This window comes from Barbatula barbatula, assembly GCF_947034865.1.
Source record: "Barbatula barbatula genome assembly, chromosome: 16".
Lineage (NCBI taxonomy): Eukaryota > Metazoa > Chordata > Actinopteri > Cypriniformes > Nemacheilidae > Barbatula > Barbatula barbatula.
The window spans coordinates 6,773,154-6,800,038 of NC_136779.1; the positions used below are offsets into that span (position 1 = coordinate 6,773,154).

At 38.0% G+C, this 26,885-nt stretch overlaps 1 protein-coding gene across 1 annotated transcript; it reads right to left on the reverse strand.

Moving 5' to 3' along the window:
• Positions 1 to 2,462: 2,462 nt before the first annotated feature.
• On the reverse strand, positions 2,463 to 18,832 carry thbs2b (thrombospondin 2b). The gene is made up of 21 exons (XM_079477265.1): positions 18,479 to 18,832; positions 18,041 to 18,212; positions 17,146 to 17,702; positions 16,898 to 16,982; positions 14,537 to 14,748; positions 12,217 to 12,451; positions 11,963 to 12,133; positions 11,703 to 11,879; positions 10,701 to 10,874; positions 10,409 to 10,536; positions 9,599 to 9,751; positions 9,258 to 9,476; positions 7,654 to 7,761; positions 7,406 to 7,565; positions 6,812 to 6,930; positions 6,498 to 6,732; positions 4,552 to 4,779; positions 4,198 to 4,469; positions 3,951 to 4,048; positions 3,721 to 3,860; positions 2,463 to 3,639 (listed from the first exon to the last, which is right to left on the reverse strand). Exons 2-21 carry the CDS (start codon positions 18,105 to 18,107, stop codon positions 3,632 to 3,634), a joined length of 3,546 nt encoding a protein of 1,181 aa, XP_079333391.1. The 5' UTR covers positions 18,108 to 18,212; positions 18,479 to 18,832; the 3' UTR covers positions 2,463 to 3,631.
• Positions 18,833 to 26,885: the final 8,053 nt, after the last annotated feature.

Here is a 26,885-nt window from a genome sequence, read left to right on the forward strand (position 1 = left end):
CTCAAGAGGAACTGTGCCATGCAGACGGTTGCATTTTAAGGATGCTTGAAAATAGCATTGGAACGCTCTCCAAGCTCCATCTATTTTGCTATGGTCCATTACTCTTGTGCATTTTACTCCTGCTGGAAGACGAATGACAACATAAGCAGACAAACTCATTTAAAACATACTGATGTTATAGACGTTTTGTCTTTCAGCAAACTTTTGACCCGCAACGATTTTCCAGAGCTGGTTTTTAGAAAATGTAGCACTTGAGTTGATCGACCTTGTGGTTATTGTAACACATTGGTTACACGATTTGCCAAGGGAATCTTCTGACACTTAACTTCTGAACCATTGATTCTTCGAGCAATATCAGGAACAGATCAGAGGCGTGTGCAGGATTCACCATTGGATGGGCTCAAAGAAGAAACAGCAGATGCTTTTAGTGGCAATACGAGTAGATCTATTTTGTTGCCTGAAAATGCAGCAAGCTACTCAACTGTGAATTTATCCAATGAAAAGAAATGACTAAAACATCAAACAGCAATACAAAGCAAAACATATTTCAATACACTTTGAAACCGAACTGATCCATTGAAAAATGTCGTCAATTCTGAGGTCATTCGACCAAACATAATAAATTTTGGGTTTGCAGATTTGTGCAGCTAATGTAAATCCCTGAAATTTTCATACTGAATAATTTGAGACAAAAATATGTTTTATGGTTTTCAATTTTGTTCAGTGTCATTAAATCAATAGCTTTAAGAATTCGGGTAAGATTTCACCTCAGCCAACACGTAGTTCCAATCCGAGAACCGTAAACCCACAGTGAGCTGTTCGGGACAGTAGGGAACACTGTGGTGTGCAATATCTACATTTTTTATTTAGGTGCTTAAATCAAACAAAATATTGCATTTACAAAGGCTCTTTCCAGGAACGGGAGCTTAAGTTTAATAACTTCATAGAAACTTCCTTTGAGAACTCTTCTAACTCTGAGTTGGACTCTACAAGAACTATGTCTGCTGTCTCCTCATGAGACAGCCTGTTCAGTTTCTTACAGATGAAAACTGTGGCAGACGCGTAACGTTCTATGATAGGCTTTGCCATAAACAGTGAGCACAGCTTGATCTGTTTTCACTCTCAAAAATGTTTTTGCTATATAGCACTAAAAGTGGTTCCTGGTTCGTAATCTTAGGGAACCACTTTTAGTCCTATATAGAACCATATTGTTGTGCTTCAGTGGGTCTTCAGCAGTTCTTTGGAATGACTGAGGTGCTACTGTATTAGATTAGATTAGATTCATCTTTATTGTCATTACACATATACAAGTACAGTGTAACGAAATGTAGTAAAGCTGTGTCAGAAGTGGGATATAGAAATGCTTAAGAATAATACAGGTTCTTTATACGGAAACATTGCTATTTAGCACCTCGGTCACCCCAAAGAACCTTTGAAGAACAACTGAATCACCAAGATATGGTTACAAGCAAAGAACTAATTTTAGTGCTATATAGATATAACCAAAAATGTATTATTTATGGGCATCAAATGCAAGTTTATCGTTGTTCTCTACAGTTCTCTACATAATTAAATCCTCCACATGCATGCCTGTACCAGTCTTCTATTTTCCAGTTGCTACGTGGCCTGATCATTGGATTTAGCACGGCATGACCCCTTAATTCCCCCTCATTATATTGTTGCGTAAAAAAACACACTAGCACACGCGCATTGCTGCCACATGACCCTCTGAATGCCGCAGATCACTCTGCAAGCCTCTGAAAGCATTGAAAAGTTGGCATTCATTCAGAGAGAAGCATTTCTGGAGGGTAGCATGCCTTTTTAATTCCAACAAGCACTGTTTCCCTGTTAATGTTCCAACGGATCAGGGGATGAAGGGAGAGAACACTACCAAAACTGGATATGGTTAAGTGATTCAAAACAGATTTCATCGTTCTGTGCCTCTGTTTGCATTCGTCAATTAAGCACTCATTTAAACTGTACACACCTCAATAATAAGCTTATAATATGAATTCATGTGGATTCATGTCCAAAGAAATCTGTGGAATTTAATACAACAAAGATACATTAGAATTGATATCTTTTGCCAAAAATATTATTTTGTCAACACTGATTTCACAATTAATTATAGATATTTGGCTTATCCTTTTGAATATGTCCCAAGGTTAGTATAGTTTTATAAGAACTAATAAAACAGTTCTAATAATTGAAATGTAATGAAGTATTGGTCTAAATATTACTTATTAAACTTAAAGTACATAAACTATAAATGTTGGTACTAAAATTATTAACTGAAAATGGTAAAAAATATTAACTAAAGCTAATACTGAATATTACTAATATTAAAAATACACAATGACATGAAATAAACATGAAAACCAAATATAGAAAAATTAAATAAAATTCAAAAGATCAATGAAACACTAAAATGAAAACAAAAACAAAAACATAAATAAAAATACTTGTACATGTTTGTTTGTTTATAAAAACAATGTTGTACTTATGTACATTATTTGGAAGTGCAAAATAAAAATATATAGAAACTAAATTAACAAGATGTATCTAACAATGTAATTTGTGTACAGTATATCATTTTATTGACAAAAGTAATTTCATCACAGTTTTGCCAATAGATATGAGGGATAGAATATCGAACAACTGTTTGTCAATGAATACAAACAATTATGATTCCTTAAAAATGTGAATAGCAGCAAGCCATACACTGTAAATGAGTCCTGAATCTTACAATCTCAGAATGAAGTCGTCATGAAATGCTGTGAATGGAAAAAACTGAAATGAAACAAGTGTAAGTTCAAAGCATGTAAATGAAGATCATGTTCCACCATCAGCACATTACAAAAAATGTATTCTCCTTGTTGTTAATGGAATATGCCAATTATATGCCATTATACATATGAAAACTGGAGGTCTTACTGGGGAAATGAATGTTAAGCGCTGGCTATATTCCTTGTAGGTTCTGTACAAAAAACACATCTAATAAATCTAATGATTTTAACACTACTAAAACAAACTTTCTCTCTTTACATTCAATTGTAGATACAGTTGTGACCATTACGAGCCTTACTGTATTATGATCATGAATGCAATACGATAACATACTCTGAACAACCTTTTAAAAATGTCAATGTAAACAAATAAATAAGTATTTACAATTTGTCAGCAAGAGGAAATACAAAGGAAATGTTAACTAAAATACTAATGCACAGGAAAAAAAGACAAATAAGTTACAGTAGATAGAAGTAAAGGTCTGAATTTGATACATCTCCCCTAAAGGCTCTTAAAAACACTATTGCGTTAATTTCTCTCCACACTAATAACTAAAAAGACACATACTGTATAAAGACTAAATATTGTAAAATGAAAAACTATAAACCCTTACCACAAGGGTTTATATTCAAGATGGCAGGACACATTGTAGCATTAAAGATTTTTGTGCAACAATTAACTGAGGACTGAATGGAATTATGTTGTATGATTCATCTTTGATGTTGTCCATTCAACGCATATTTACTTCTCTACGGCACTTTGCATGAACGTTTTTCATAAGGTCACTATTTGAAGAAAAATTCATCTGGTTTGGCTTTGATAAGAGTAAATACTCTGATCCATTTTAATAATCTGCAAAAAAGAGAAAGATCACAAGATAAATTAATATTGAAATTATTATTTTATTCTTTAAAGAAATGAAATTTGTTTTACCTCTGCATTCATATTTAAGGTCCGAGAAGACAACGGCCTCCTGGGAGAAAACGAATAATCCAAGTCTCCCCCCGCCAAACGTCTTGTCATAAACGGGACCCGAATCTGCCATTATCTGCTTACCTTCATACACAACGACTCTAGAGGAAAACAAAGATACAGAGTATAATTATACTGAGTAAAAACAAACACATATATTTGTAATAACTCAGATTAAGTAGAGTCTGTACCTAATAAAGCCGGTCTTTGGTCTGTGGATGAGATGCCAGCGGTAGGCAGTATAGTCTTTCCAGCCTATATTCTTGGGGTCGTGCCACAGAGTGCGCACCTAAATGATGCATAGTAAAGTCATACATCATTTTAAGCGCTACGTCTGAGCAATGCCTTGAATCGTTTGAGTTTACTGGAGAGTTTATTGCTTGTAATGGCACAAAAAAGAAAGCTGTCAGAACTGTTAAAAATTAAGTAAACGCTCACCTGTTGCTTGGTGTTGCCTGTGTGCCATAAAGCATTGCGTAGCATTTCCCCAGTTCCTGTGGTGGAATTGACTACCTTCAGGGACACACCGGAGATGCCAAAGGACTTGAAGGGTTTGTCTTCCCAGTAGGTCTGTGTGATCTGTTTCCACATCACTACGTAAAAACGTCGGCTAGACTGGTATCCAAACACGAAACCTGCGTAGTCATCATCCCGGTCGGTGTTGACATAAAAAGTTCCACTAAAATCCACAGCGTTGAACTCGTCAAATCCTGCCAAAAGATAAGGAATCAGCAAACGTTGCCTACTTTGGAGACATAATATAGAATTGTTTATACTGCACTCGTCACTTACCCACGGCAATGCCAGGGTCAGAGTTGGCAGTCTGCACGAGTTCTTTGCCCTGGTTTCGAACCACCCAGTTGGGGTCGGTCTGCGTGGTCCCCTTGGGGTCAAGGTGAACCATCTGAAACCTCCGGAAGTCAGTGACGCTGATGGCACTGTTTTCCGGACAGGCGTCAAAGATATCCGGAACGCTGTCGTTGTCAAAATCGTTCTCGCAGGCATCCCCACGACCATCCCCTGGGGTAAAATAAGATCGTCATTAGTAAGAATAAATAAAAAATATTTATTTATAAGTCACGTTATAAATTAAATATATTTAGTTTTAGAGCAGTTTCTCAAAATGTCTAATCCTTTAAGATAACTAGTCCACATCACCATCATATTGTCCACATTCAATTTGCGGTTTAGTGCTGAGGTAGGGAATTGAAATGCTCATGTGCTTAAGTGCTTATAAGGTCATATAAAGCTGTATACTGTACACTTTTCTTGGTAGAACCTCTATATAAATTACTCAAAATCCACTGACGCAGAAAATTTAATCTAAGCTTCATATCGTTTCACCATTTCATCTGCAGGCCACTGACAACACAATACAGCCCTTGCCAAGAGGTATTTTTCCATTTGGAAAGATGAAAAACAATGCTTTTCCCAAAGCTTCAGACACTTCTTTCCAAGCCAAAATAAACTCAAAGATCTCCATTCTCCCGTTAGACCGTGACAGCTTCAACTAACACTTGGAGAGTGTGAGAGACGCAGAAAACCCTTTCGACGCCAGGGTCAATTTAACCCCACTAAAATTTCAAATCCACTTTATATAAAAAAGCCCAAACAGTACGCATGGCCTGACAACAGAGAACTTATTTTAGCATTTAGGCTTAACGTCAAGCAGTGTGTATCTGTCTGAAATACCTCATAAAAACACATTAAGCCCAGAAAGAGGACCAATCCAGAACGCATTTCTCTTCTGCATTTCTGATGCCAGCGGGAAATTTACGCATCTCTTATCTGCCTGCTTTTCATGCCTTCTCTTTGATTTTCTTTTCATTGGACAGATTCTTGGAGGACCCTCATAGGAAATATGAAGCATGTCCAAAACAATAGAGGCTTGCACGACACAAAAATTGAAGGCAGGATTGTGCATTAAGACAAACAGGTGGGAGAGACCCAAAGGAAAATTCTAGATGTTGTTTATCGCTTGAGGATCTGCAGAGAAAGTGTTCACATGATGCTTCAGTGCCAGATATCATTTATTAAACACGCTGAACACGTACTTTACGCCAGAGTCACACAGTCGACGAAACGTTGTCTGAGCCAATTTATGAGCATATATTACTGTTCTCACAATTATGTTTTTTTAGGCCAATGAAAAATGTAAATTCGGTCAAAATGTAATCACTGTTCTGTTTGTGTCAAAGCCACATTTTTTACTTCTTTCAAAAAATAAATATTTAGAATTATGGTCACTGGTCACGATTTTCTATGTAATAACAATGAATGGAATAAAAGGAATAAAAAAAGGAATAAAAATATCATAAAGTTAATCTAAAACGTTTTACACAGTATATGATGTGATGTAAATGAAATGTGTATCTGTATTTAAGTTGCACTTCTTTTTGGTGCTTTGGCATAATTTTTTATGCTTGTAAGTAAATGATTTATTTTTATTGTTGTTATGGTTACTTTAATGATTATTAATGAGGAATATTGTGTATAAATGTCATAGAAAGTATTTGTATTATTATATGTTATTATAGAATACATATATTTATTATTATAAATTTTTTTGTGTTCCGTGGAAGAAGGTTTGGTACAGGTCACATAAGGTTTGGAAGGAACAACATAAAACTGAGTAATAATTGCATTTTCTGTGTTAACTGTCGCTTCAGAGAACAAATTATGAATCCAACAGTATAATAAGAGATTACCAATACAAAAGTGGTGGTTTAAATGATTACCATCAGAGTCCAATTGGTCCTTGTTGGGAACAAGTCTGCAGTTATCTCGATCATCAGGGATGCCGTCATTATCATCATCGTGATCGCAAGCGTCTCCTTTCCCATCTCCATCGTGGTCAGCTTGGTTAGCGTTGGATATGTATGGGCAGTTATCCATGTTATTTTGATGTCCATCTTCATCTATGTCCTGGTTGTCATCGCACTGGTCCCCAACAAGATCATTATCTACATCCGTCTACGGATATACAATGGTGACGTGATGTTACAAGATGTTTGAACTGAAAAAAACACTCGGTTTCTGGATTCTGCCATACCTGTTGTGGGTTGTGAACTAAGGGGCAGTTATCACACTGGTCACCAATGCCATCTAAATCTGTGTCCTTCTGGTCTGTGTTGTAAACGTAAGGGCAGTTGTCTTGTGCGTTTAGAATTTCTGAAAAGGAAAAAATATGAAAAGTCGCGTATCTCTTGTTGCAGTCTGATCAATCAAGAGTCATTTGACTTAAAGGTCCAGTCTATTAAATTTAGCGCCATCTAGCGTTGAGGTTGCGAATTGCAACCAACAGCTCACTCCACTGCCCCCCTTCCTTTCGAAGCACTACGGTGGCTGACACAGAACTAGATTTCGTCATGTTTTCGCTTCTTTGCCGAAGGAGATAATGTATACGAAATAAGCTGTGTAGAAGTTTGTCCATTTAGGGCTACTGTAGAAACAACATGGCGAATTCTATGTAAGGGGAGCCGCGGTGTATGTAGATAGAAATGGCTCTCTATGGTAATAAAAACATAAAGCTTCATTATGTAAGGTCTTTATACACCTCTAGAGACATAGTTATGTATATTATCACCAGACCTTTAACAACCAGAATCAGAATCATAAGGAAGATTATCAAAGCCATCTTTTATACCATCTCCATCTATATCAATAGCGCAGGCGTCCCCTTCGCCGTTGTTGTCCGTGTCGGTCTGTGCAGGGTTGTGTTCATAAGGACAGTTATCACAGCGATCTCCAACATCATCCTTGTCATAATCATACTGCCTGGGATTGTACATCAAAGGACAGTTGTCCTGGAAGAAGGATGTCACACATGCATTTATATGAATACTGGACATATTTCATGTGACAATATGGTCCATAGAACTTTATCGGACTCACCCTTTCGTCCACAATTTCATCATTATCATCGTCTTTGTCACATGCATCTCCCTGCCCATCATTATCCAAATCCTCCTGACCAGAGTTGGGAAGAGTCGGGCAGTTATCCTGCAGAGATCACCAAAGATTATTATTACACACTTGCTTCATAAACCATGTGAAAGATCTGGGGAAACCATAAAAGTTGCACATCAAATAAACCATATACAGTACAGATATCAGATATTCATGCTTTCTCTGTTATGAGTTCTGGATTTCACCAATATTTTCTTTTATTTGGGACGTGCACATATATTATGCTTCGGTATTGCTTTTCTCTTGGCTCTTTGCTTCGACACGGTGATGTCTTGCAGATTGTGGTCCTGGTTTTTCTCCGTGGTGTACCATGACACAATCAAGCAATTATCCATCACAGGAGAAGAATGATGTCATTATTTAATTTGTGTCCTGTCCACTTCTACAAACTCCACCACTGAGACACTTAAAGGATATAAAATATATGATTACGAAAGGCCTAACACACGGTAAACATTCAGCTGATTCAAAACATTCCTTTTTATTGATCTCTGGGCCCCTGCCTGACTTGATGCCATTGTCCTGTGGGCTTTATTAAGACTAAACTATATTTCTTTCCGTTTTATATTTTTTAGCAAACTTCTCACAGCAGTCACCGGATCATAGCTGAACTTTAAGGTCTGGCTCCTATTAAATTAAAACAAAAATGTTCAGCCAAAGAGACCACAAAATTCAATGCTCTAGTGTTTAGCATTGAACTGATGAGAACATCTGTTGGTAAACATACAACTGGATCCAAAAGTCTAAAACCACTAGTGAAAATGCTAATTTAACAATTTTATTTATTACAAATTAGCAATAATTATTAGCAATAAAAGTTGAGGGAAAGTGAACCCAACACATTTGCAAAGAGCATTTGTGTGCTTTAATGGAAGCCAGGAAATGTGAGCTTTTCTACAAAGGAGCGAACATGTTCAATATCACACATTTTATTGTTTCAAATGACCTAGAAATAATGCCACATCTAAAAAAATGTATATGACCTTATTTCTTTATTGTAATTAGTTTTAATAAATTTTTTTTAAATCGCACATTTACACTTTTGTTTGTATTGAATCCAAATACAGAATGGTATTATACTTTTTGCTTCATTTTGTGAACTACTATCAATCAATATTTCCCCAAATTTCATATAAAAATATTGTTTCTATTTGCATTTATTAGCAGAAAATGAAAACAGGAGAAACAGGTCAAAATAACAGAAAAGATGCTATGTTTTCAGACCTCAAATAGTCATATTTACTTTTACGTAATATCTGTATGTTTTTAGGAAAAGTTAAACATATTTCTTTACGTGATAACCTCGATTGTTTTATCACAGTTTTAATGATGAGCTATTGGATGACTTTGTCAGTCCTGAGGTTTGATTTTGAGAAATTCAAAAGACACTGCACTGGAATGGCCACAATACAGCTAGAAATGCTGATAAAAACAATTTTTACGCTGCTGTATTTGCGGTTCTATACATCTGCACAAATAAACCGACACAACAGGTCAACAGCTCAAGATAATGTTGCGTTATGTAATACCTTCTTGCAGTGGTAGGTGGCATTGGCTCCACACACAAGATCCTGATTGGGCCATCCATCCAGATCAAAGTCCTCTCCGCATATGATGCCATCTCCAGCATACCCAATACGACACTCGCACTTGTACATGGGGTCGCTGAAGTGAGTAAGGAAGATGCATTCCGCATACTTGTGGCAACTGTGGCTGTTGTCTTTGCAGGGGTTGTAGGGCTCACACACCTACTCATAAATAATGAAACTATATTTAAAAACCGTAACGTTCAAACACAACCCCAACCCCAACATTGAGATAACTATAAAGGTGTCTGTGCTGGGTGTTATGAGATACGTGTGTGACTGACCTGTTTGTTGGTTTTAGCTGACTCGACTCCCATGCCATAGGGTTGAGACCCTTTGTAGCGCGGGGGGCAGGGTAGACAGTGGAATCCAGGATCAGTGTTTACACATTGCTGTAGGCCACCCACCTTATGACACACATCTGAAACCATATCACACTGCACACAACAACATAGAAAGAGAAAGACAAGAGAGATCCAGGATTATTACCAAGCCAGATTTGTTATATTTAAAAAGCCCAAATCATTTCTTTAGATTTGGCTGTTTTTCCATATATTAAAGTGATAATTACATTCTGTCATCATTTACTTACCCTGTTGTCATTTCAAACCCGTTTGACTTTCTTCCACAGAACACACACAAACAAATATATTTAGTTGTTTACTGGCACCCATTCATTTGGTTTTAGTCCATAAAATAGAAGTCAATGGGTGTAGACGCTGTTCGATTACCAGCGTTCTTTTTTTTTGTATCTTGTGTTTTGCAGAAGAAAAAAAAGTCATAAAGGTTTAAAACAACAAGAGGGTGAGTAAATGAGGACAGAACTTTTCTAAAACTTTCACTTAAACGTAAATGCCTTGCTATAATATATTCTTCAGCCTTTACTCTCCTCCAGGTATACATCTTAAATCCAAATCAAACTCAGATCTTAAAACAACGTTTTGACATCTGAAGTATAATTGTGTCTATAGAACAAACTGTGCTGGATGAGAAACAAAGTTGAATACATACAGTATGTTCTTCTCATCAATAGTAATAACTATACTTAGTACCTTCACAAGTACCACAAATTATTCTGATCTAATCAAGCTGACCTCATTGACGTCTTCGCAGAACGTTCCGTTGCCACGGTAACCGTTAGGGCAGGGCCCGCACTCCCAGGATCCATCGGAGGCCGTACTGCACTCAACTTCGGCAAAACAAGGGTTTGAAAGACAGCTATCTGTGAAATCAACACAACACGTCACACAACTGTTTTTCTTTTGTGTGTAACTCTAACCAAAATGTTATTTTTTTATTTCTTTCCACAACCATAAGGATCTCCAAATATAACAAGATTTTATATAATCTTTTTTTTTGTTAAAGAATCTGCATAGTATTTCTCACCAACAGGGCACTCCTGTCGGTTGCACACTTCATTCTCAATGGCGTCTCCGAGACATTTCCTTCCTCCGTGCTGTGGAGCGGGGCTGTTACACTCTCTTACACGGCTCTTCAGGCCCCCTCCACATGTTGCCGAGCATGCTGCCCAAGGAGACCATGGTCCCCAGCCACCATCAACTATACAGAGATGTTTATGCAAGTTGAGTTATAGTCCTGTATACAGATCCGATATCAAATACACACAATACAATTCATAGTCACTTACAGCATAGGCATCTGTTTTCTGGAATAATCTTTTTTGTATTGATGCATTTTTATTATGTGAAGTTCAAGGCAGCATTTTGATGTGAATATAGCCACGTGCTTGGGATTTAGTTTAGTCTTTATTTAAACAGACCATTATTTCGTTTTATTGTGTCGTTTTTCAATTTAAGCAAATGGCACAGTAAAAAATTTACATAACATTTTAAGAGAACGCAACATGCTTAAATGCAACCTGCAAAGAATTTGTGGATGTAACTCACTAATGAAACAAGGTAAATATCAAAGTTGACTACCTTATTTTTTAAATAGCTTCATTTTAGATTTTTATCGAAACCCCATGGTAAATCACGCAATAGCATTGATACTTCACACTCTGAGTGCTTACCCATTGCCTGCTAATGTGGAAATAACACATACATGCTCACATATCTCTTTCCTTGCACTTCTTACTATACACCGTAAAATGCAAGCAAAATCCTCAACATACAAGAGATCTCATGCGTCTCTGTTGCGTCTCAGTGGTGAATCTCATTCATTGGGCATGTCATAAGTATCTTTCCCATAATCCCCTGATTTAAATTGCCAGCAATTGCTGTCCCCTCCCTGCTCTTATGATAACATAAAGCCCTGGAAGAAATGACATCACGCATGGTTTGTTTTTTCCAGTTCAGATCTGACCAGCAGGCGGTTGAGCTTTAATTTGGGGTTGAATTTTTGGCATTTTTAGATTGCCATACTCACCCGGGCAAGGCTCCGTCTGGCAGCTCTGTGTCTCTCGTCCGTCACCTTCACAGTCTTTTCCACCTCTTTGTGGAACTGGGGCATTACAGTGGCGGATGCGTGTGATCAGACCCTCCCCGCACGTCACAGAACAGGACGACCAGGGAGACCATAAGCTCCAGCCTCCATCCTGCCGTACTGAGTGCCCAAAACACAACAGGTCTTAAAAGTCCAAAATTATGACTTTAACAATAAAACACAATGCTGTGCTGTATTTTTACCTTTGCGGTCACATTTTCCCAAACTGCACTTGCGTGTTTGAATGGAGGGACCAGCACATGTATTGCTGGTGTCATCACAAGAGCGACCCCGCTGCTGGGTGCCACTTCCACATGTGACTGTGCATTGTGTCCACTCTGACCAAGGAGACCAGCCATCCTCACTGTCCATTGCTGGAAAAGATATGAATAAATAAAAAACAGAACAAAGTGAATGAATAAAAGAAATGTAAACGTTTGCATTCGTCTGTACTTACGAAGGCAAACCGGACAACATTCCCCGTCGATGAAGGATGGATTGGCACATGCCACTGGAGGACAAGTGATTTGACGACAAACAACTTTTCCTTCTTGGCAGGTACATTTAGTGCAGCTATCCACAATCCAGTCCTCTTTATCTTCAAACAGACGGCCGTCTTGCCAACACATGCTGTGCTCAGATGGGTTCTGCATTTTGTTTAGCGCCTCTTTCATCGCCGTGTTTTCCTCCGTCTAAAAAAATCATTTTGAAATCAATTTCAAAACAGTCCGTCTTCATACGGGGAAAATCACTGCATGGAAAGTCCAAATACTTGACTTTGAGCAATCAAACATAACCGTCAGTCAGATTAGCTATGAATTGTTAAAGTATGGTTATTCCAAAACTTCCCTCCATTGTTGCCTACTGTCTAAACATCATGGAATCTTAGAAATTGTTCATGGATATGATTGATGTCTGACTGAAAGCTTGTATTTCCAAAACTGCCACTTTAAAGGAAATAAAGAAAGCAAAACACTGCATTTTTTAGAAAACTTAACCGCTGCGTTGTCAAAGTTGACCAGCTTTTTTCAATAATTTTTATTTGTTTAATATTTGTAAAAACCAATGAAGGGTGACCAATGGTAATGATTAGCGGAGCACCAATACAAAATGTTCCCACGTTTATTCAGAGTAATGCCGATTCTGAGGATTGCATTCATATTTAATACCTTTCTGAATGTTATAATTCATAATTGACTATTAATATTGAACATCAAACTGGTGATGTTTCTTAACATTTTCAGAGCATTTCTTGTCCTCTTCTGATTGACAGGATATATTCAGTTCAATCTATTTATATAGCGCTTTTCACAATGTTCATTATTCCAAAGCAGCTTTACCGGAGAAAATCAGCCTGTTTTTTAACTAATTGAAATTGCTTTTATCGACAGATCCAGATTACACATTGTAACACATTTTTAGTTTCGCCCGACCTTTTTACGGTTCTTGTTTAATTCTGTGGTGCTAATTACTTTGGTAATTTGTTTTTTTTCCTGTAGCATCAATGTTTTAGTGTATATTAGCTCAAATACATTTTAAGCTTATATCATTAATTACGATATGTCAGTATACTGCAAATAAACAAAAACTGTGCAAATTTTCACAAATGTTTAAAATTATGAGTATTAGTCATAAAAGACAAAACGATCAAATTTACACTTCTGAAGTTTTTGACGGCTAATTTTTAGTACCCGTTATGTTAAACTGTTGTTTTGAGCTCAGTGACCTTGTCTTTCCCGCGCACGAGTAATAATACCAAAATATATAAATGTGTTAAAATGTTTAGGTTTTTTTTAGTATCGTTAATGGTAAAGAAAATGTGATATCGTATTCAGCGTGCAAAACTTCATAAATAAACAATAAAATTAAAGCTTAACGCAGCTTAAAAAAAGATTTTACATTGCGTTATTGGCCAATGTATCGGTGCGTTATTATTTATGAAAAAGGGAAAACGAGCTATTAGTTCGACAGTGATGAACATAGGCAGCAAGTCTACAAGTCTACTGTATCTCACATTATATTACTAATCTACAGATACTTGTAAGCATAAAAATATACTGCAGATACAACAACAGGGCTTTTTATTTCTATTGCTTCTTTTCAGAATAAAATAAAATATAAGTGCAACATTTGCCTTGTCACGTCCTGTCTTTAGTTTTTACTGAACTTGTTGCAATGCATTCTTGGATTTCTATTTCTGCAAAGAGCACATGCAAGTTTGCCTTATACGTAAAACTGGCCAAAACTAAGTATTTTGGGATTAGGTCATTCTTAATTAAATTGCCCACCTTTTGGAACAGTCTTCATGTTGGAAGGATGCCAATAGTGACTTAATACGTTGACACAGTAGTCAGATTACAAGGCTTTTGGAACAAAGCGAGTGATATTGTTCAAATTCCTGCCACAGGTATGTGGGCAATTACTCTGTTTATGTGCTCAGAACCAGTAAAAAAAACGAACCTCGCTGTAGTGACTTCTGGTTTGTTTAACATTAGACAAAATAAGCTTATATCAACAATTTGGCAGGAAGCTTCTGTGGGTCTCTTCTCAATTACAGTAGTTAAAAGTTAAGTTCAAAGACATTTACTGAAGGTATAGTCTAATCTCATTTAGGTCTGGAACGCGGTGAAGTATGAAAAAAATCTAGACCAAAAGCACTTCAAATACTCATCAAATATACTTTTTCAGTAATTGTTTGATATTACAAAGACAAAACAAAGTAGGTCAGATCTGGATTTTTCAGTGGATATATCTGGATCTGCCACAGCAAGACTCACCACTTTCTGCAAACCGTCTATGAGGTTGCTGACAACAACTCTCAGACCCTTGAGCTCCTGGAAGAGGTTGGCCAGCTCTTCACAAGAACGTTCACACATCAGTTCTGAGGAGCTTGTCGCTGGAACATCAGAGTTTTGGCCAATCACATTGGTGGCGATTGAAGATGGAACATCCACCACTTCTGTGCTCTCACTGACTGCGTTTGCCTCCACTGGGAAAAGACAAATTAGGTGAACAAAGTGTGAATTAATGATTAATGCATGAGGTCTGAGGGTAAACTCAGCAGCTTGGGGACAACTATTACATCTGATAGATTTTCTGTGTGATGTGTTACAAGTACTGTGGAATGCAAACATTTCTAAATCTGAAAAGTGATTCCCTGTCATTTATTTTACTGAAATCTTTTCCTAACAGATTCTTCCGTCAGAAGTCTTGACTCCTACTTAAAGGAGGAAAATGTCTTGGGGCCTTTTGCAATACGGACCATGCAACTTATCTGTAGAGTACCTTACATATCAACAACATTATACTCTAAGCCTTATAAAACTTGACATTGAAGACAAAAGTGAACTGTTACAGTACATATGGTCACATCGACCTTTGTAGCTATTTCCATTCTTTACGAATGACTGTTTAAAGAAGGTTAGTAAAAAAAATCACAACCGTGGCACAGCATTTACAAATTGATCTAGCAAAAAGCAGTACAAGCAGTGCAGATACATAAACACAATCTGGAAAATTCATTGAATCCCAAAACTTCTACCAACGACTCAACGAACAAAAGAAGCAGTAAATAAGGACTCGACAGGCAGTCGCAGATTAACATTTGGAATAGGGAGGCATTCGAATGTGTTAACAGAAGATTGTCCATAGCTGAAGGCTAGACACTGAGAAAGCAGACTAGTACATCATTAGGGGGATTTTCACAGCATGCCGACTAGACCTGTTTGCAATAAAGCCTCTTTATACACAACGCTCAAACGCGTGAAGATTGTAATAGGAAGCCAAATTAAAACTTTTCAAGGGCTCCTGTGATGTAACATGCATGTAAACGCAAGCTATTTAAGGCACACAGACCTATCTCAGCAATTGCTCTCTTTTGAAGCAAACATTTTTGAAGTTATTTTTAGGTAGTTCAGAAAGACCACAGTATAATTTAAGTATGGGTGAGGTGGTAGTGTGAATTTTCCCACTTAGCAAAAGTTGTGGCTATATTATATCTAGTTGTCACGGGGTGTACGGATAACATGCACACTGAAAAGTTTTCTAAATCATGATCTAAATCCCTTATGTGATGCCGGCAATGCTTTTATATCTGTGGAACTCATTTAATTCTCCATCGGCTACATGTGTGTCTGTGTGTGTATGCGGGATTTCAAACATGTTTGCATTCATGTTTAACTTTTACCATCAACACAGTCCCTCCTCCCTTTTTGGCCTTATGATACTGACCGGCCTATTTAACCTCACATATGATCACTTTACTTTTGACATGGCCTATTCAATCAGGTGAGCAAAGAACTTGAAGCATTTATTAAAATTACAATTACAAACACAAACCGAAAAATTTATTATTTCGGTCTTAATCATTGTGCCAACCTCATTTTGTTCCAAACCTATATGACTTCCTTCTGCGCAACACCAGAATTGAATTGTTGAAATTTTAAACTAAATTATGATTGCATGTCACGCATGTTTAAAGGCTCACTGGATTGATAGCTTGGTTCTATAGACAAATACAGCATTGTGGTAGTACATGCAAATCCAAGCTAGTCGTGTTTGTTCATGTCTCCACAAGAGTGAGACCCTCTAAGCATGTTGATTTTTTAACGTTAACTTTCAGGTACCGAATACCTTTCCTTGTGTAAGGAATGTTTAAAGTTCAAGAACCCATTCTTTCCAAAGCCATGAACAGCACCTCAAGCTGACGTTGACGTTAAAAAAATGAACATACAAAATTCAGCAGTGGACAATAGATTCAATGATTCCTGAACAAATGTCATGATACGAGGAAAATGTGGTTTGGTCAACCCAAGTCTTGGGTTTGTCCATATTTTACCCAACCAGAAACAACCCAGCATTTTAAGAATGGACATGATACATTGATTTAAATAACAGAAAAACGGGGAACCCATCTTTTGTGTTTCACTGAGGAAAGCAAGTGGTTTGAAACAACACAAGGTTGAGTAAATAATGACAGGATCCTTATTTTCTTCTACTTGTGAGTTATATATTGTTTTCACAGCAGTTTCCATTAATCAAAAACTACATCTCGATTCCAAAGGTTTGATTTCTTGGAGCAACTTTTAGTTGGCACTAAAAGTGTTGAAAGAATCGTAAGACTCACAAATCCCTCCTACCTGGGCTTCCAAGATCACATCCGCTGTTTTCCAGAATGTCCTCAAGTGAGGTGTCAAAGATAAAACGTACATTCTGCAGTAAACCCTGAAAGAAACAACAGCAGCTGTCAGGCTTCCTGTGCCAATTTCAACCATTCACATAAATCTCCCTTGGCTAGAAAGTTGTGTCACTTGATATGATGTTTTTGAAAAACAAATTCTAGATTGTTTCATAAATGCATGGATTCTGTAAGTGACATTATACATACCCTAAAATGGCTTTCTCGGTTGGCCCCTTTGGCCACAAACAAACGGCCGCCCGTGGCACTCAGGTGCTCATAGAATGGTTCATCAAGGATGAAGCTATCAATGAGCCCGCAGCCAACGTACAAAGTTGCTGTCTCCCCATGCACATAAAGAGTGACGTTCTTCCACTGTGAATCTGAGAGGTCTACATCCTCAAAAGATATCACGTTGCGTGAGCCATCGGCCCACCAGTACACCAAATCTAAAGTGTTGGTTCGGCCATCCGAAACGACCTCAAACTGTCTGCGCTCTCCGGGCCCCTCCAGCGCGAGGATTGTGCCACGGGATGTGCGATCCTGCCGTAGGGTAGTTGTCAGAATGAAGCCTTCATTGTTTTGAATCTGTACTAATAGTTTTTGGAGTGTTGCAGAGTTGACAGAGGGGAGCTGGTCGAAGCGGATGAAACGGTATGCGGGGGAATCCGTATCCAGACCCTTGAAAAGCTTCACACCGACAGTCTTGCGTGTGATCCCACTGGTGTCAAACATGTCAAAAACGGTTTCGTCCTCCAGCTGGGCATCTGGGAAGGGAGACATATACGTGTTTTCATTGTTTTACACTTAGCACATTAGTCATGTGTAAACTTTATCTACACCATTCATGCATCTCTGTGTTAGGTTGTGCATGTAATAAGCTGATATGTGTATCAAGTGTTGGGGCTGTTGTCAAAATTATATAAACGTAATATGCAAATACATGTAGTGTAAAGCAAGACATTTAATAAAATAATGATAGTAAAGAGACAATTATATTAATGTAAACAACTAAACATTTATGAAACTACACAACATTTCAACTAATTTAATATATGAACTTCACAAATATCTAAGGAAAAACGATGAAGGTATGATGTATTACCTTGCGTTTTCACGGAGACGCACAGAAGCCAAAGTGCCAACCAGGCATGACATCTTCTGAGGATCATTCTTCTTTATATCACCAAATAATTTGCTATCAAACACTGATCGTTCACGTTTGTAAAATCAACTGTTCCTGTGGCCCTGCTCGACTGAAAACCAGAACAGCACACCTAGCATTAAAAATACTCAATTAGATTTGAAAACCTGCGTGATTTGGCATGCCATTCTTTGGGTAGCCCCTTGCGCAATGGAGAAACCGTAACCGTTTCCAAACCATGCGCATGAGCTTATAATATTTTTGTTGTATAGTTTATAGAATAGAGCATATAATAAATCCGTTTATTAAGCTTTGGTACATGTATAGACAACGACATAATATGTTGCAATAACATCACAAGTACGTGGACGTCTCAAATTAAAACAGCAACTTCCTTACCTGAAGCAAAGACGAACTTCGTGTAATGTGACAAAAAAACGAACAAAAAATTAAGGTTGATTTTTCTGTAGATGATGAATCTATCTTCGTGTTCCCGGTCGTATTGAGTTCCACAAAGGTAAGCTCCAAACAATCAGAAAGTCATTGCGCAAAACCTGGAGATGCCACCGGTGCCCAAAGGCAAAGTTTAAAATTCGCGCACGAAGCGAAGGATGCACGGAGGGATGGAGTAAATCAACTTTTATTCTTAGGTCATGAGATGTTACTGAACCGTGTCTTTACATTCCAGTATTGATATATGATAAATCCAGATTATGCCGGATTCACGCGCTCCTTTCTCATAAGTTATCCCTCTTGAATTTTATCATGAGGGGCGCGCATATTTGGTTTCAAAGGGGAGTGTTTACTGGCTTGAGGGGGTCTGAAGGAGGGTCTAGACACCCGACTGGAGAAGTTTGGATTGTTGCTGTGACAGCACGTCATGATGGATTTCATTTAGCTAATCCAGTTGCTCTGGATCAAGCCTGGGGTGCTGGGGTGGATGGTGAAACCAAGACTACAAGCCTAGGTATGTGGGAAGGTTAAGACTGAGGTCAAGTTTATATTGAAAAGGAGTGTCCTTGGACACATGCCAGATGCTACACACCATATAGAATAACAAAATACCCAGTACATTTTCATTTTATACGTCTTTAATAAATAAAATAAAATAAAATACTGATTTCACAATATTTAAAAATCATTTTGTCCCCACAATGCCAAATATATAAACATGATACATTTTAAATAGTTTTAAAATACTTTATAAATACAGCACATTTGGTTCCCAAAAATAAATATTCATTTACATTTACATTAAACAGTTCCTCTGAACACTGCACAGCCCAGCGTGGCATTTAATATGTAAAGAGTCGTGACTTTAATTTGGCCTGTTCTCTCAGGAGTTCTTCATTCCTTGGTGTTTTTAGAAAGGGATAGCATTTTTTCAAAGCTAGACATTACATCAATTTTTGTAGTGTAAGAACATGACTTTAAGTGGAAATACAGTACACACTACTTTTTTATTTTGGATTGCACTGAAGGCTTAACAAATCAAAGGTTTCTCTTGTGTTCCTGTTCCCTTGAGTCGAGTCGATTCACACTACACACAAACTAGAAAGCACTGTACTGAAAGTTGCTTCGTATACAAGTGTCAAACGCATGAGCTTAAATGACGTGGACATGAGGGTTTTAACCGTAACAAATGATGCTGAATGTGGGGGGCAAAATTCATTGCTGAGTGTTTGCAGACGTCACAGACGTATTCTGCAATCATAACTCAAGGAGGACATTTTAACCGCACGACTGTCCCCACGGGGGTATCTGGGAAGCTTACTGGAATGATTTTGGTCAATGTTCAAAGCAATTCTTCCTGAAAATCATCAATCTTTATCATGAATCTTTACTTTTTGATAGGATTCTATAAAGATAAATGATGGGATTCTTAGAATGTACTTTATGGGAAATTATGTTTTGGTTAAGCCTAATGAACTGATGCACATAACAGATTCTCAAGCTCAAACAGCACGGTGCCATGAGGCCAAGTTCATGGTTTTGATTCCCAGGGAATGGAAAAACTGTCAATTATATACCTTACTATAAATGCAATAGATGAAAGCATGCATAAAGGCTTACATGTAAATAAAGAGATATTGGAGCTCTGCAAATATTTTAAGACATCTTATCTTGTGTTGTCTGTTTTGGTCTGTCATGTGAACTAAATTAGGAGGTTGTAAACAAACGTCTGGTAGTATTAGAGCTGTTTTGGATGATGCACCTTTGTTGTTTATATGAAGTTTTTACACAAGATCCCAACCGTTCCTACAGAGTAATCAAGTTAACATCAAAGAATATTTCTCTTTCTATATCCAAAAGGGATCGTGCATGCCTCTCCAGTTTCTACAGTGATTACAGCATAACCCAAATTAAAATTTATAGCAAGCATCTGATCCCCTTCACAAAACTAATGTCCACATTACATAACAAGCAGAGATAGCTTTCCCTTCTTTCAGCTCCCAAAGTATTCATATATCTGTCATAAAAATGGAAAGTTTGGCTAATGAGTTCCAGACTGACGTTGCATTGTGTGAGCTAACAATGAGAGAATGCTAGACGCAGTCTGTAGAATTCCCAATTTATCTCAGATAATCGTTTCCTAAGTATTTTGCCCCTGGGAAATATTTTTTTACTGTAATAATATACTTTTTGCTTTTCTCACTTTGTTACCAATTTACTTTTTATGCTTCTTTCCGCTTGGGCAATTTACACAGTTTCCAATCTTGTAAAAGTCAGAAAGGGGTTTTCATGTGCGATTTAATTTTTGGGAGTAATTCAAAGTGAAAGAGGTACCAAATGTCAGAGGACTTGTGGGTGGATTTCTGACAAAGCAGAAATCCACATAGATCTTCAATTCGACATGTCATTACATTGTGCTTAAAGTGATTATAGTTGAAGATAATCTTTTTCCATTGAGTTTTGAAGAAGTTAGTGTAATCTGTTCCATATGTCTTCTGAAGACACCATCAATCTACCGTGCAGTTATTTAAAAATTTACATTTTGCTGTAATTTTCTACCCACGTAATGTGGAAAATTTATTACTTTTCAGAAAACTGTATAAATTGTGTTTCAATATGAAAAATATGTTTGGTAAATAAACAGTTTTAAGATTCTTTTAGAAAGCAAATAGCTTATTTTGAGTCTCAGGTTACACAATCTGGTTCCTTTGTTTAAACTGCGTGACAGCGCAACATCTATAAATCAGACATATGTGTAATATGTCTTAGTCAAGGAAAAAGAAAGATGATGTCATTGGATCAGTCAGCAAGATAAATCCAGTTTCCCTGCTCATGGAAAAGTGTGGCCTGTGGTCGTTCACTTTTATTTCAACTTTTCTAAATTCACTATAGATTTGACTAGCAAAAGAGGAATGCTGCAGTTGTGGTTTATAAACCATACTGTAAATTAACTTTAAATGATATTTCCTTGTAAATTGTATCACAAAATTGATGTTTTTGGACGTGTGGGGTTAAAAGTGAAATTGTGCAGTCGTTACCTAATAGTTGAGCTATTTCTGACCAGTCTCTTTGAGTAACCTAATGCTGTTCCTATGATTATGTCATACTAAATACTATTTACAATATATAAAACACCAGTTTATTTAGATGTTAACACATGAAGTAGATTTTTAGGTAACTTGACCAAACCTTGTTTCCCTACATCATTTGTAAGTATTTGCGTCACTTAAATACATTATTTTCATTTGACTTTGTGTAGTCAGCATACTGTAGCACCTTCCAAAACTACTTTTTAAATAATCTTTCCCATTTTTTAAGATCAGTGAATGTAGTTTAGAAATATGGCAATATGATACTAAGCGTACCACCGACTACAAAAAGAGGTATTCTAAAATGTTCTCTCTAGAATCTCTTACATTTTATTTAGCAATTGCAACTGAATGACAGTGAATTTTTGAGAGCTGTTTTAGTCGTCCTTGGTTCTATAATAAACATATGCAGTATACTACATACAAATATATTAGTTTTTTCTGTTGAACTCAAGAAAACATTACAGAACTTATTATGATTGATCTCTTTGCTGCATTTGATACTGTGAACCACCAGATCCTGCTGTCCACTCTCTCCTAACTGGGCATCTCTGGAACTACACTCTTATCTCACAGGCAGACACTTTAAGGCATCCTGTAGAGGCGAGTCATCCAGATCGCTTCAGCAGTTCTGGCTCCTCTCCTCTTTTCTATATATACAACCTCCCTGGGTCCAATAATTAAGGCACATGGGTTCTCATACCATTTTTATGCAGATGATACGTAGATCTTTTCAGCCAGATGACCCCACCATCTCTGCCCGTGTCTCTGCCTGCCTTCTGGACATCTCTTCTTGGATGAAAGAGCACTACCTATAACCCAACCTCCCAAACACAGAATTCCTGGTTTTACCGGCCCAACCATCAATTGAACACCACCTTACCGTTCAGCAAGGATCCTCAACTATAACACCCACCAGGTCTGCGAGGAACCCGGGGGTGCTGTTCGATGACCAGCTGAAAGTCGCAAAACCCCCCGAACTTGCAAGGAAAATCATGTCGGAGCATGCTTCTTAGCTGCTAGTCCAAGCTCTGGTCATATCAAGACTGGACTACTGCCATTCTCTAATGGCCAGCCTTCCAACCAATACAGTCAAGCCCTGGCAAATGATCCAGAATGCAGCTGCAGTTTTCAATCAGCCTAAAAGAACCAATGTAACACTGCTCCTGATTTCATTTCACTGGCTGCCAGTTGCTCCCCGCATCAAGTTTAAATCGCTGACACTGGCCTTCAGAACGATAAAGGCAAATTCTCGTCTTTAGATTTATATATTTTTATCTAATTGTGCTGCTAGCACAATCTTTGCCAACTGATACATCTACAACAGCAAAGTTTTAGCCACTGTGTTACTTTTGGAGATTTAAAACAGGAAAAAGGGCTGACTTCGTAAAAAAGCTACCAGGCATTTTTCATGACGATAAGATCACATCTCTGGTGGCAAATGGGGTCGCTTTTCGAAGTCATGTCGTTATCCACGGGATTCATTTGTCAAATGAACCTCAAGAAGGAATTTGAACCTGGCGACCCAAAAATAAAACCTTTGATCCATCCAGATGCACTTGATCTTTCCACGACAGGATTTAATTTGGCAGGAATAAAACATTCTGTAGACTTTCCGCATGGAAGGCACAATATTCAACTTAACTTTCCTTCCACCCTGCCACATTTAAATGCCAAGGGGACCTTGGTGTGAACCCATCAATCAAAACTCTGTTACAAATTTGGGCGCAGTGCACTAATTAATTGTACTGATGCTTATATCCTTTTCTCTGACTTGAAGTATGTCCGAAGTGTCTAACTTCCAATGGAGTGTGTGATGGGGATCCTACCTAATACAAAACCATCAATTCAGGGAGAACATTTCCCCAGGACTTGTTCCCTCTTTTCTGTGTGGACTGTTTGAATTGGGTTAATTGGAGCTAACCAAACCCAGATGCTGCTTTTAATATTGGTAGTGGAAGTCACGTAGAACTCAAGTATTGAAATGCTGTCAATATCCCTAATTGCTAAAATCCCATGCTGGATTCTCTGTGGAGAATTTGGACAGCCAGGAGGACAACAAGCCGAGTTGCTCACGTGTAAAACTCTGAAGAGTTTTTATTTCACATGCATTCTGACTGATCTATTACGGCCTAATGTGTAACTAAATCTGATTTCTATTTGGTTAGCGTATCCGTACGTTATTTGGTTTGATATGTCCTTCTGGCCTGTGTCAACACATTGAGTCAAGCACTAAAGGCTTCCATGTACGTGATGGGTAATTATTATGAGAAGAAACACAAATATCCATCAAATCATGGCTGTGGAACATCATCTCAACACACTTTGACATCCACATGTTTTCCTGCGGACAAAAGTGGAAACCAGGTGAGAAACCACAGTAAAAACTCAAATATCATCATCAAATATTGTTAAACTGTTTAATCAAGTTCTTCAAAGACCAAAACATATGAGCTATGCTAAGCATATGAATTTTGTAGCTCTGTTCTCTATACTGTAAAGTATGTCAACAGTTGTTTCTTGGGAACGATGTTGATGTAAAACTAATTAAACTCGATGAAAGGGACAGTTCCCTCTATGACTTGTTGCAAATTTGTATACATTTCTTTGTTCTGTTTAACACTACAGATGATGTTTTGAAGAATGTGGGAACCAAACAGTTCTGGAGAACCATTGACTACCATAGTTTCCCATAGTTCATTACAAACATTCTTCCAAATATCCTTCTTTTGTTTCGGCTGAACAACAAACTTAAACCTCACCAAAACTAACAAAATAATCTGAATGGGTTACACAGAATCAACTGATTCTTTCCTTGGCGTTTAGCACAGTGGGAACTACAACCTTAAAAGAGCAACTACTGATCAATAACATTTTCCTTTGGTGTGATTGTTTAAATATATTTACCAAGCTTTAGCAGGTGATGTGTGCAGATTGTGTCATGCAGAATAAGGTTCCAGTGCTGAGACGGGGAGGCAGGCTTCATCAGCACATCCAGATGTGGATTCAGCCTCACAGAGAGGTAGAGGAACATTCCTGTGGAGAGGCACTGGAGATGGTGAGTCATGGGTCTCTTGCAGCCTGACGCACCCAAACGGCTAACTGCGCGATATAGGCACATTCAGACAGTGGAAAACGCCTGCATAGACAAAGAGAGAGAGGGGTAGAGAGAAGCGATTTTCAGTATGATCTTGATCCTTATGTAAGACTCTAATGGTCATACTTTAGAATTTACGTCAGGTGATTGATATCACCAAGCCTTAAACACACATTTTTAGGTAGAGAAATCTACTAAGGCTCCATTTATTTCTTGTTGGCTTGTTGTTTTAAACTCTTCTGTAAGTACACGTCTGCTCAGGCCAAACATGAGATCAGCCTCCATTTCCCATAATCAGCAGCAGCTTCCTGTGGTGATACCCAACTCTTTGCAGGCCAGGATACTTTGAGTGACAGCTCTCGCTCCAGGGTTCCACCACAAATAAAGGAAATCAGAGGCCCTTCTCCACAGTTTGTTCCACAAATGTGCCCCAGTAAAAGTCTTTAACACACTTACCCAGCTGTGGAGGTTTGCATGAATGCAATGTCAGGAAATATGTTCGAACCCATACAAGCACAAAAGAGAGCGATCATACACACAGTATGCATATTACTATAGTGCATTCACAATTTTGCAAAGCAGCTTTACAGTAAATACTTATCAGTGCAGTTATTTGTCTCATATTACTTCATACACATAAACAGACTGTTCCATAAGCAGCTATCCATGCTGAAAACCCCCCCAATAGAACCCTGCCCAAAACACATTACAAAAATAAATAGACTTAATGGTCCAGTGTGTAATTTTAGGAATGATCTATTGATATAAATGCAGAATAATATACATAGCTACGTCTTCAGAGGAGCTTAAACAATGAAGCAATATGTTTTTTACCTTAGAATGAGCTATTTCTATCTACAAACCGTGGATCGCGGGTCCCCTTGCATGTAATTCGCCATGTTCCGTCAGCCGTCGTAGTGTTTCGAAAGGGGGGAGGGGTAGAGTGAGTGGTTGGTGGCAATTCGCAACCTTGCCCCTTGATATTACTGACTGCACCTTTAATATATTTTTTTATTGTATTAGTTTTAATAGAAACTATAATGGTGTATGTGATGAATTATATTGGTGGGATGTTAAATCCTACTGGAATAATGCCCAAAACAGAAAAAGGAATTTTGTATTGGTTTTAATGGAAACCATTAGAATTTCTGTGACGGTTTCTATTGGGGTTCTAGGTTTTTTCAGCAAGGATGTTCAAAATATTAAAAATGTCTGTCCGAGAAGTGTAGCTTTTGGGTCAAGCTGAACATGTAACCACGGTTCTCAAGTTTTATCAAAAGTTTGGAGTGAGATCACATGCGATTAGGGGAGGAGCCCCCCCCCATTTCACCCATTAACATGTAGCATTATTAATGTTACTAGAAAGACTATTAATACAGTATATAATTTTAAATAAAATGAAGAAATACATCTTCATTCCTTCCCATAACCTTTTCACTTACTGCATCAATATGTATACGATGGGCAATATTTTAAATGTTCTTGCCTAAAATGTTAGACAAACTTTCTTCCAACTTACCTTCTCCATCACGACGTGTGTTCGCGCGATATTGTTGGTTACCTAGTACGGTGGCCGAGAATGTTCCGTCAACTTCCGTGTGTTCGCGCATCTATGTTGCCTAGTAACGAACGCAATCTGGCCGAGATACGTGCTGGCGGCAGGAAACTTCACTTTGTGTGCCAGTGCCTCGTATACAACGTTATATGATTGTGGTGAAGTGCCCCTTTAAGCTTGTCCCCGCCCCATGATTAGGTGGCGGGCCATATTTGGACTATATAAGGGGCATCCCCAGAGTGGTAGGATATTGCGTCATCATTGCGTCATCGGGGTGTTGGTTGCCGGTGCTCGTTTACTCGGGTGCGAGGTATGTGTCTGTTTGTCATTAGCATGGGTTGGCGTCTAGATGGTGGGGGTGTTTACTTACTTTTCTGTACAGCTGGTATCTGTCTGGAGGTACGAATCGTACTGCTTGAGGCTTTTCCCTTTACCTTGCTGCCTAGTTCCAGGGTAGAACAGCAAACCGATCGCACCCATTACGTGGTGCTGCAAGGGACCGACGCTCTACTGCTGGTGCGTGAGGTAGGTGGTTGGTTGCTATAGCTATGGGCTAGTATCTAGATCGCGTGCTTACTGACTTTCCCACTCAGTGTCCGCTGGTGTCTGTCG

Excerpts from the sequence above, each read along its gene's own strand:
- thbs2b (XM_079477265.1), bottom strand. The coding sequence starts at position 18,107 with ATGATCCTCAGAAGATGTCATGCCTGGTTGGCACTTTGGCTTCTGTGC. Across the intron at positions 17,703-18,040 it reads CGTCTCCGTGAAAACGCAAG|ATGCCCAGCTGGAGGACGAA; the intron begins GTAATACATCAT and ends CTCCCTTCCCAG. Across the intron at positions 4,049-4,197 it reads CAGGCAACACCAAGCAACAG|GTGCGCACTCTGTGGCACGA; the intron begins GTGAGCGTTTAC and ends TGCATCATTTAG.